Here is a 10,976-nt window from a genome sequence, read left to right on the forward strand (position 1 = left end):
ACATTGCCAAACCTCACTGCATACGTTCACTTAAGTCCAGTCTCTACTATGGAGAAAGTTAGAGGCGGGGGGCTGAGAGCCATTGAACCAAACGGTAAACACTGTAGATGATGGAAACTACTTCAAGCCTGTGGGTGCAGCAGCAGCGCCCTTAGTTGCAGCACCCGTGAGTCAGAGCTTCAGAAATGAGGGCAGCATCACCTTAGGAAATCTAACTCATGTGGGAGACACCTGCTGTGATCAGCTGCTAGTATCATTAGCCTTCTGGATCACTTACAACACTCACACTCCAACCACAGAGGAGATGCTAGTAAAACAAGACTTTCTTTTTCCTTTGCAACAGCGAGCATGGTTCATACATAGGGTTTCTGTTATGAGGGTTCCTATGCAAGGGTGAAATGCAGCCTAGAAGACGTTTATCTGAAGTATAGCGAGAACAAAAGCAGTAGAAACACCGCCTCGGGCATGCGTGCCCCAGAGAGTACCTCCACAGCTATAATAAACTTCACAGCTATAATTCGCCACCAGAGCTAACAACAGTGGAAGTTCAAGTCACCCCAGGTCACTGCAGAGGGGGAAATGTTCCCAGATGCAGCCAACCCATGCAGGTTCCCTGAGTTAAGGCTCAGGCTTCTGTCATTCAGTTTTGTGGGAGGTTCACATACCCGAGGCTGTGCTCGGTCTCAGAACGATGCTCAGACTTTCCGGTCTTCTGTAGCAGAACATTCCAGCATGACAAGTTATGATTTTATAATGCACTCAAGGTCCCCAGTTACGCAAAAACAACTGAATTTATGCATAACAAGAAGGAGCATTAAGGCACCCAACAAATACAGTTGAGTTATTTGACTATTTTAGCCTCTTTATTTGAAATGCCTGATAAATGCATAAAAACCAAAGTACATGTTCTTGATCCCATTGCTGCCAATAGAAGTTTTGTCCCTGCCCCCAATGGAAGCAGGAGGGTCCCAAGGTCCAGGATACATTTATAGGACTATGTGGTAAACGTATTCAACAGAGCATTAAAACACTAGGGGTGATTATCTACACTTTCTCTGACCTCACCTTCTTAAAGCGAAGGGGAAGAGATTGATTTCAATTAAGGTGCTGTAGATCAGGCAATGTGAGTCCAGAGTTGACTTCAGTGGAAGCAGGACTTGGTCCCCAAGGGAGTAGTAAATCCACTAAAAGAGAAATTCTTATTAAAGTAAGACTGTCTGATAGGGAAGAGATGGAAGTATTTGCATGAGATTACAAGTAATGAAATAATTTGAAGTAGACAAGTTTCCACTCCAAATGCCACAACAGACAGAAACAAAGGATTAATGAGCAATAATCCCATCTATCGCCTTGAGTATTTTTGTATGCAAACAACACTGCTGAAAACTTGGCACCTTGAAGACAGACATGTGTCATCCTGTAAACGGCTCATCTTCACACACCAAGCATGCTTACAGGGGATGGTTAGGGCTATGGTAGATAAGGATTGATAATGGCTGTAGTTTGTATTTGACTGTGCACAGCCTTCTTGAACTTGGGGGCTTTCTCTAGGAATCTGTAAGAGTGGCCTTGAGTGAATGGTAACTATTGGGTACTCAGCTCCCTTTGGAAATGAGGCCATTTCTAAGATGTCTTCTTTTAAGGTGCCTAAAAACATAAGTATCCCAGGCTGTAAACATTAGTAAATTGCATATGGTTTTTCAAGGTACTGTATAACAAAATGGTTTGGTTTTTTTTGCATGCCCTTTATAGGAGGTATCTATCATGATCTATATTGTGCCTCCAGATGCCTTTGTATTCCCTCAACTAAATGCACCTCCAGGAGGCAAGACATAACAGAATAGGTGGCTAACTCAGCATGCTATTTTTAGTTATACCTGCCAACTAGTAGAATTGCTTGTTTCAGTATTTCCCAGGAGCCCTCCTAAAGAACAAGGAGGAGAGATTTGGGCTTTGCCCCTGTCAGTGACGAAGGGTTGAGCCAGCACTATCTCCATAAGTACATGGATGTTGGATCTGTTTAAAAGTGTTTTTTAAAATACTTCATTGCGCTGCTTCCATCTGTATTTAGCTTTTGAATGAAAGTCATAATGTAAATGCGAGGCAGCCTGGGGTAGGAAACCATTTTGAATGGAGGAGGGAAGAGAACAAAGCCTCTTTTTGGAATGTTATTGTTTCAGCAACTATAGAGTTCAGGCCTGTGAAAGCATCAAAGGAAAAAGAGTTTGCTTTAATAACTATGTGTCTCCAAAGGTTAGGGAACCTTTGTTATTTTTTATAAAGTGCTTAGACATTGTCATGACAGTGCTTCTGAAGCTCAAAACTGGTATAAGATTTATCCAATGAGAGTGTTTTTCTAGAGCTAGATTTTAATAGAGCCTGACGGAGGATATATGTGATTCTGAAGATGAACAGGGTCTCTGATTCACAGTCAAGTTATCTGTACACACATGTTCTCTACGGAGTTGCAAATAGGCTTCGGCTACATTGGGAAGTGCCTAGGACAAAAACCCAGGAAAGCTTGGCAGGTTCACAATGTGTTAAACAGGTTTCCACTTTTGACATTTGATAATCCCTCCATGACAGGATCAATATTTGAGGCAAGGCAACATGAAAGGTCAAAAGCAATTACTGTAAATATTTTAAACTTTAAAAATCCTGATGATCAAAAAGTGACTCCTAACTCTACCCGATAGACAAAGCTAAATTAATTGCAAATCTAAAAGGATACTCTCCTTCACTTCCATTACCTGTATGTCAAACAAGTCAAGGCACCTTTCAACTGAACAAGAATGCATATAATCAGTAAGGCATGGACTTAGTAAGAGATGTGACCAGTTATCACAAAGAAAGAACACATCAAAATGTGAAATCCAATAGCATTCTTGAGACAGATTTGAAAAAAGAAAATCAAGTCAGTATTACCACTTGTTTTTACAGAAACTGCAAAATATAAACTGACCCTATCAGTAATAATTTTCCATGTTCTACTTTATTCATTCTGATCAACTTGTATAGGCAAAATACCTAGATGACATTTTTAAACCAGTGGACGACCATTTGTTTCTTTTTACAAAAAGTCCCAGTTTTGGCCTGATCTTGCTAACACTGATCACCAGTCAGTCTTGTTATGTATTTATATCACATCAACCACAAAGGGGGCCTTGAGCCATCATGGGCCCTTACATGCTACTGCAATAAATGACTACCTTATTCATGCAACTAGTTCCATTTACTTCAATAAAGTGAGAAAGGTATAAGGGTATGTTGAAGTGTTTGCAGGATCAAGCACTTTAGTTGTAACCACTGACTTTGTAGCTCCTAAACAAATCTTTAATATTAATGCATAGCATTCACAGCTTGTTGAATTCAGTGCAGAAGAATCAATACGGCTTAACTGAGGTTCTTGGAAGCAACTTGGGCCATGCACACCTGTATTCCCTGAACACTCAAAATTCACAAGTCATGGGGAATTTTCAGTGCACATGAAATTATACTACTCTATGTAATGCCAAGAAATTACATTCACAATGCCCCAAGTTTATTACTAGCCTATAGTTGATTTTTTTCAAGATATTACATGAATTTCTCAGCAGTATGAAAAGATAAACAGTGTAAACCTAACAGCTTATGTATGTGACTTTACAGGAACAGAAGCTAAAAACTCAAACTGTAAAAACTTCAGGTCGGGTAGTCATATGGGTGTTGCACTCAAGACACACAAAGTTTGTTCAATACAAAACCATGGAAAGACTTCCAGTTTCTGAAGATTAAGGGTTTTTTATTTTAATGCTCTTAAGTCTCAGACAGACCTTTTAGTTGGTTACACTCTAACCGTGAGTAATTCAAAAGACCTTAGTTTAAAACTGAGAAGTATGCTTCTCTGGTGCAGAGGAGAGAGGTGAGCAAGGGCTCGCTAATCAGAATATCCAGTTTTCAGTGCATTTTTCCTAAAGACAAAGCTTTATAGCAGACCTGGAAATGCATGAGCCTAATCTTGTGTTCTTTGCCCTATGAGCTTTGTCTGAGTAAGGGACTGTGGTACTGAGACATTCATGAGTATTTAAAAGCAAGGTTTCTTTAGACACAAATGCATAGAAGAAAAAAGTGGGAAAGCCATTCAGATAAAATATTATAGGTTTATTTAAAACTTATTTTCAACTGGAATATGCAAAATACGAACTTCGACAAAATGTTCATTTTTACTTTGTAGTTTACAAATATACAAAATAGACGTTTGTTTAAATTTATATTACATATTTATTATGTAAAGAACTATATAGAAAACATTTGTTCTGCTTAAGGCATATTTGGGAATAAACCATTGTACAAATTATTGCACATTGAAACCACAGTGCATTACAGACTGTCTGCATAAAATTTTTTTCTTAAGAAAAAAAGAAATAAATCAGGTTTATTTACCTGACTTAGGTCATAATTGTAGATCGGAAGACAAAAATATTTCCTTGTCAGATATGCAGCAGTTTGAGAACTTTGGCTTCCTGTCTTTGGTACCTTTAGAACCAACAGTCACTAAGCACCATGAAATAGGCTATTAAACAATTCTGTACCTGAATTTCTTCCTCCTCTTTTAACATAGTAATGGCTTTTAGAAGGAAAAAAAGACAAGATGACATTTACATCTCATATTGCATTGAAACAAGATTTAAGGGAATGTAATCTCCCTGTATAATCTCCCCTCCCCACCCAACAGTCTATTTAACCCTGATATCCTTGACTTCCAGTCACTCCTTGGCGTTTTGTAGTCCAGAGATATTCAAGTTGGCTTTAGAAATGGAATGATAGAAGATCCAGTCATTGACCCCAATGTTTTTTCTTTAATTTATAATTAAAAAAAGAAGAGTTCCAACATTTGCATTTGATTATTTATTTCCACTCTTTGGAAGACTTCACCATGATTCCTTGTAGTGCTTTAGCTGGGCTCCTCCCTCTTGTGGAAGACAGTCTGTGCTGTAAATACTGAATCTCTTATGGCAGTATGGGAAAGATCCACTGCTTCTGATTAAAAGTGCCTCTTCATATGTAAGGCTAGGTGATCTGACCTGGAAAATGCTCTGTCACATCTCTGACACTGGAAAGGGCGGTGGCCGGTGTGTTTCCTGTAGTGACGGGTAAGTTCATCGGAGCGGGCAAATTTCCATCCACAGCCCTCCCAGTCACAGTGATATGGTTTTTCTCCTTTAAAAAAAAATCACATCAATTAAATCCATATTTGTCTGCAGACATGCACATACTTTCGTATGTTCCATTAAGGATAATATTCCAGCCTTCTATTAACATCTTCACTCAAGAAGTTTGATTAATGTTTGATAACATACAGGAAAATTAATGTTTTCATTAAAGAAAATAAGATCAATAAGGCTTTTTGTGGTAATTTATATATATCTAGCTACAAAGATGCTAAAATCAGACAAAGGGCAAAATACATCTAGTCTTTGCATGACAGTATGATTTAATGTCTCTTATAAGAGAGTTCCTTTTATTGAAACCTTAACTACAACACTTATTATTTCCAGTCTTTATCTTGTATGCAGGAATTTAGAATACAAAGCTCAGATAATAGTATCAATACAGAAACAGCTCAGATGAAATGGATTTAGATTATAGTAGATTTAGGGAATAAAGAACCTGCTTGAAACTTCATTAGAACAACTTTATTATGAAATTAGAGCGCTCAATCTCATGGCCTTTTAAGCAAAGCTTCTATTGACTTCAGTGGGAACTTAAAGATTATAGACTCGGCTCATTAGCATTCTGGAAAGTATCCATCCAATCTGAAAATACCGAAAAACTGTTAGCCATTTATCTCTGGAGAAATTCAGAACCCAATCCTGCTTGCATTGACATTAGCTGGGACATGATAAGTACCATAGTTTGCACTCTAAACCCTGAGATGTCCCTTATCTCTTTCCTACCTTCTCCACTCACAGAATAAATTTTGATTCCAATTCCTACCACTTCATTCAGGGATCCTCAATAATTCAAATCTAAGTTATACCATGCTTTTAGAGAATGTCAAAAGTAGTGAATATTATTTAACAGAAATACTTTCACCAACTTCATTACTGCAGTAAGCATTCTTCAGTGGCAAAGTTAAACCATACCTGTGAGATCAAGCTCAAATACCAATATTAATGTATTTACTATTTTACTTTTATTCCAATAGTCGAACCTTAAACTAGATTTCTTGCTGTGATAATAAAGCTGAAGAATAACTTAAAAGTAGACTACAAATTTTATCATGTCATCAATACAAAATTATAAAAGTGTTCTGGGAGTATCTTGCTTCGCCTGCAAGCAACATTATCTTCCATTGATTTCAGAACTGCGACGGAAATGCCAGTAATAGACTCTCTCCAGTTAGAGGAGCAAACCAGGACAACAGAAAAAGTTGTAAACCACGAGCAAAGAAAGTAAAATCTAAGGAGGTAACTGCATAGACTCCTATCACACAGCTGAGCCAGTGCTATCTAGATCAACAAATTCAGCTTGACTTCCAACTACTGTACCTGCCAATTAACTAGCCACATAGCAATAGACATGCAGACAAATCTTTTCATTTGCAAAAACACCCTGCCATGTCAGTCATTTTGAGCCATGAAGTAACCTCCAATCCAGTAGGTAAAGCCATAAATTGCATGTTTTTTTTTTTTTTTTAAAAACTGAGTGAAAAAGCAGGATTATTTTTCCCCACAAAAATGCAATCTTTTATCTGATCAAACATTTTGGAGATTCAACATTTTTGGATCAGCTGTATTTAATTACCTGAGCAGACTATACCTCCCTAAAGAGAGCCCAGAAAGGGGTCCGTCTCTCTCATACACTTTGGTAACACTTATATAGTTTGCCATGCCAATAAAGCCTTACTGAATGGACCTTACCTGTGTGGGTCCTAAGATGTGCCTTGAGATGAGAGCTCTTGGTATAAGTTTTGCCGCAACCTGCATAGTCGCAGGTGTGCGTGGCGGTCCTTTTCCTGGGCCACGACCTACGTCCCCTCTTTGGCTTGGTTTCTTCTGGCAGACAGCTCCCAGGTGGCATCAGCTCTAAAGGTGAAGAGGGTGGAGTCAGCATCATCACCCCTTGTACCAAGGGAGGCACGTTTAAAGGCTCTCCTGAAACATTTAGATACTTAGACTGACCTTGATACTGTAGTGCACTTGGCGGTAGCTGCTCTGGCAGGAAAGGAGGGTAGCCTGGGGCAGCATGGTAGCCTGGGGGTAGTGGCAGGTGACTGAGCCCCTGGGAGGAAGGATGGCAGTCTCTGCTGTTCATCATCTCCTCTGGAGCCAAGGAGGGGTTAGTCCTGCTGGGCAGCGGCCTCCCCAAGGGGAACTCGTGCTGCTGGGCTGGAGGAGGAGGCGGCGGCTGGCCAATGGTGCAAGCAGGGGCTGCCTCCTGCTTGATTTTTTGGCACATCCTGGGCAGGGAGCCGTAAGGGGCTCCGGGGCTGTCCGTGCAGGCAGCAGCCGGGTTGCCTTTGCCGCTAACACTGATGTGGTTGTATTCCCCCATGTTCACCGTGGCTTTCACAACAAATTTCCCGTGCAGGCTGCCCAGAGGCGACTGCTGCTGCATGTAAACCGGGTCCAAATCCGGCCTCATCAGCTCGGCTACAAATCCACCGGACGGGGACACGTCGTTGATGTCGGCCAGGTCGAAGGGGGCGGCGGGGGCGGGCTCCCGGGCGGCGCCGTACAGGAGGCCGGGCTCCCCCCTCTGCAGCGGGTAGGCGAAGGGGCCGGCGCTGGCCGGGGGCGAGGCGGCGGAGACCACCACGGCCGCCGGCTCCTGGTGGATGAGCGAGTTGGAGAGGATGAAGTCGAAGTCCAGCAGCTCGTTGAGCTCCTCCGCCTCCCTGCGGGCCATGAGCGCCGGGCTGGCCCCGCGGCTGCCGCCGCTCGCCTGGCTCTCCAGCTCGGCCGGCAGCTCGTAGGGCCGCCCCGGGAGCGCGGGCGGCAGCCGCTTGAGATGGGACAGCTCCTCCCTCCAGCGCTGCGGGCAGGATCAGACACAGGCACCGATCAGCCCCGGCGGGCTCGTCCCGGCCCCCGAGCCCCCCCCGCCCGTCCCGGCCCCCGAGCCCCCCGCGCCCGTCCCGGCCCCCGAGCCCCCCGCGCCCGTCCCGGCCCCCGAGCCCGTCCCGGCCCCCGAGCCCCCCGCGCCCGTCCCGGCCGCCGCCCGCCCGCCTCCCAGCCGCCGCCCGCCCGCCCGCCGCCCTTGGGCCCCGCCGCGGAGCGCCGGGCGAGGCCGGTACTCACGTTGCCGGCCCCGGCCGGTCTCAGCGCTTTCTCCCGGGCCGCCGGGCCCGCGGCGAAGGTGGCGATGGAGGGGAGCAGCGTGCCGCTGAGAGCCATGTCGAATTCGCCGGGCGGCTGCCTGCGGACAAGGCGGGAGAGAAACGGGCGCAGGGGTGAGGCCGGGGCCGGGCCCGGGGCGGGCGAGGGCGGTCGGGGCGGACACGCGCCACCCACCTCATGAAGGTGCCCGGGCCGCTGCTGGCGCCGGGAGCCCGGCCGAGAGCCCAGCCCCGGGAGAGGCTCGGACGCCGCGGGGGGGGGGGGGCCGCAAAGCTGCGCCAAAAACAGGGAAAAAAAAACCCCCCGGCGAGACCGACGCCCTCTAGCTACAGCGCCCGCGGGGCGGCCCCCGCCGCGCCAAATCCCCGCCGGCGGCTCCGGCCGGAGCAGCCGCCGCCGCGAGAGGCGCGAGGCGGTTCCCGGGGACCCCCTGCTCGCGCCGCGGCCATGGGGGAGCCGCCGCCGCTGCCGCGAGGTGGGGCGCTGCGGGCGGGGTGCGGGGCGCTGCGGGCGGGGCGCGGTGCGGGGCGCTGCGGGGCGGGTGCGGGGCTCGCGCCCAGAGCGCCGGCCCGGTCGGTTCGGAGCTGTCAGGCCGCGCGGCCGGGCCGCCCCGCTTATAACGCCCTCGCCCTCGGCCCCCGCCCCGCCCCGCGCGCGTGGCCACCGGGGCTCCGCCCACCGTCGCCGCGGCAACCGCAAAAACAAACCTTCTGGGAGCACGTGGGGGAGGGCCGGGCCGGGCCGGGCCGTGACGCCAGCACCGCAGCTGGCCGGCGGCGCGCGCGGCCTGGGCGCCAGCCCCCGGGGAGGCGTCCGCGAGCCAGCCCCAGCGCCGCGCGCACCTGAGCCGGGTGGGGCGGGCGGAGTGGGGGATGCAGGGGAGGGGGGAAGGATGGAGAGCGGGGGAGGGGGAGGGATGCAGGGGGGGGAGGGAGGGGGGAAGGATGGAGAGCGGGGGAGGGGGGGATGCAGGGGGGGGAGGGAGGGGAAGAAGGGGGCAGGGGGGGGAGGGAGGGGGGAAGGATGGAGAGCGGGGGAGGGGAAGAAGGGGACAGGGATGGAGAGCGGGGGAGGGGGGGATGCAGGGGGGGGAGGGAGGGGAAGAAGGGGGCAGGGGTGGAGGGAGGGGGAAAGGATGGAGAGCGGGGGAGGGGAAGAAGGGGGCAGGGATGGAGAGCGGGGGAGGGGGGATGCAGGGGGGGAGGGAGGGGAAGAAGGGGGCAGGGGTGGAGGGAGGGAGGGAGGGGGGAAGGATGGAGAGCGGGGGAGGGGGGATGCAGGGGGGAGGGAGGGAGGGGAAGAAGGGGGCAGGAATGGAGAGCGGGGAAGGGGGAGGGATGCAGGGGAGGGAGTGATGGGGGGAGGGAGGGGAAGAAGGGGTCAGGGATGGAGAGCGGGGGAGGGGGAGGGATGCAGGGGAGGGAGTGATGGGGGGAGGGGAAGAAGGGGGCAGGGATGGAGGGAAGGGTGAAGGATGGAGAGCAGGGGAGGGGGAGGGATGCAGGGGAGGGAGGGAGGGAGGGGAAGAAGGGGGCAGGGATGGAGAGCGGGGAAGGGGGAGGGATGCAGGGGAGGGAGGGAGGGAGGAGAAGAAGGGGGCAGGGATGGAGGGAAGGTGAAGGTGAAGGATGGAGAGCGGGTAAGGGGGAGAGATGCAGGGGTGGGAGGGAGGGAGGGAGGGGAAGAAGGGGGCAGGGATGGAGGGAAGGGGAAGGTGAAGGATGGAGAGCGGGTAAGGGGGAGGGATGCAGGGAAGGGAGTGATGGAGGGAGGGGAAGACAAATCTGATTTTTTTCACCCCTTTTGAAAACATTGCCTCCTGTTGTTTCACTCTTGTTTTTTCAAGACCCAAAGGGAGAAATCACCTCCCTCCTCCCACTCCATGGGAGGCGGGGGGAGGGGGGGATTGAACTTCTCTGTGAATAGGTCCAGTGCCTGATTCGGCTTGAACTTAGAGTTCTCCTGAGCAGCCTGAAAGTGGCACCATGTTTCTCAGTTTTACTGTCACCCTTGAGGTTCTGAATAACAGCGGAAACTGATGAAAGCCTTGTTAACTTCATGCTGCTTGGCAGAATTGTGAGGAGGAATAGAAGCACTGGAACTGCCAGTCTGCAGACTCAGGAAGACAGCTCTGCATTGGTTTACTTTTGAAAGATTATCTTCAGATAATGAAAGCTGGGCATGTGCTTTTTTCAATCCCTGACAATGCATGGCAGAGAATACAATTATTAAAGAAAGAAAAACAGTTTTAGCTACTTTTTGCACTGTTACCTGCACTTATATAGGTCACAACCTCATAGTCCTTGCACAATCTACAAGTTTTGGTGAATGGATAATACCAAATAATAATAATGCATCCGATGAAGTGAGCTGTAGCTCACGAAAGCTTATGCTCAAATAAATTGGTTAGTCTCCAAGGTGCCACTAGTCCTCCTTTTCTTTTTGCGAATACAGACTAACACGGCTGCTACTCTGAAACCGGTCATTATGCAAGGCACTGCATTTAGCCATATGGAGTGGAAATCTATCAACTTCATGAAAAAACTCATACAGATACAGACAGACATCATCTTCCTTTCCAAATGCAAACAGATGGACATCGTACCAAAAGGACTGAAGGTAAAAAATCCATTACAATCTACATACCACACAGAC

The 10,976-nt window shown here is 48.2% G+C and overlaps 1 protein-coding gene across 2 annotated transcripts; it reads right to left on the bottom strand.

Moving 5' to 3' along the window:
• Nucleotides 1–4,175: 4,175 nt before the first annotated feature.
• KLF4 (KLF transcription factor 4) lies at nt 4,176–8,818 on the bottom strand. 2 transcript variants are annotated; one of them, XM_073346006.1, is made up of 5 exons: nt 8,496–8,813; nt 8,283–8,400; nt 7,164–8,016; nt 6,903–7,067; nt 4,180–5,199 (listed from the first exon to the last, which is right to left on the bottom strand). In XM_073346006.1, the coding sequence occupies exons 1-5, from the start codon at nt 8,498–8,500 to the stop codon at nt 5,024–5,026; spliced, it is 1,317 nt and encodes a 438-aa protein (XP_073202107.1). In that variant the 5' UTR covers nt 8,501–8,813; the 3' UTR covers nt 4,180–5,023. The 2 variants fall into 2 exon arrangements, with proteins under 2 accessions (XP_073202106.1, XP_073202107.1); XM_073346005.1 differs by having other exon boundaries at nt 4,176–5,199; nt 6,903–8,016; nt 8,496–8,818.
• Between the last annotated feature and the right edge of the window lie 2,158 nt (nt 8,819–10,976).

The sequence above is a fragment of the Lepidochelys kempii genome, chromosome 5, assembly GCF_965140265.1.
Source record: "Lepidochelys kempii isolate rLepKem1 chromosome 5, rLepKem1.hap2, whole genome shotgun sequence".
NCBI classification, from domain to species: domain Eukaryota; kingdom Metazoa; phylum Chordata; order Testudines; family Cheloniidae; genus Lepidochelys; species Lepidochelys kempii.

What these genes read in the sequence shown, in the direction of transcription:
- KLF4 (XM_073346005.1), bottom strand. An exon ending in GACCGGCCGGGGCCGGCAAC is followed by an intron (nt 8,017 to 8,282) that starts GTGAGTACCGGC and finishes TCCTGCCCGCAG; the next exon opens with CGCTGGAGGGAGGAGCTGTC. An exon ending in ACATCTTAGGACCCACACAG is followed by an intron (nt 5,200 to 6,902) that starts GTAAGGTCCATT and finishes TTTTTTTTAAAG; the next exon opens with GAGAAAAACCATATCACTGT.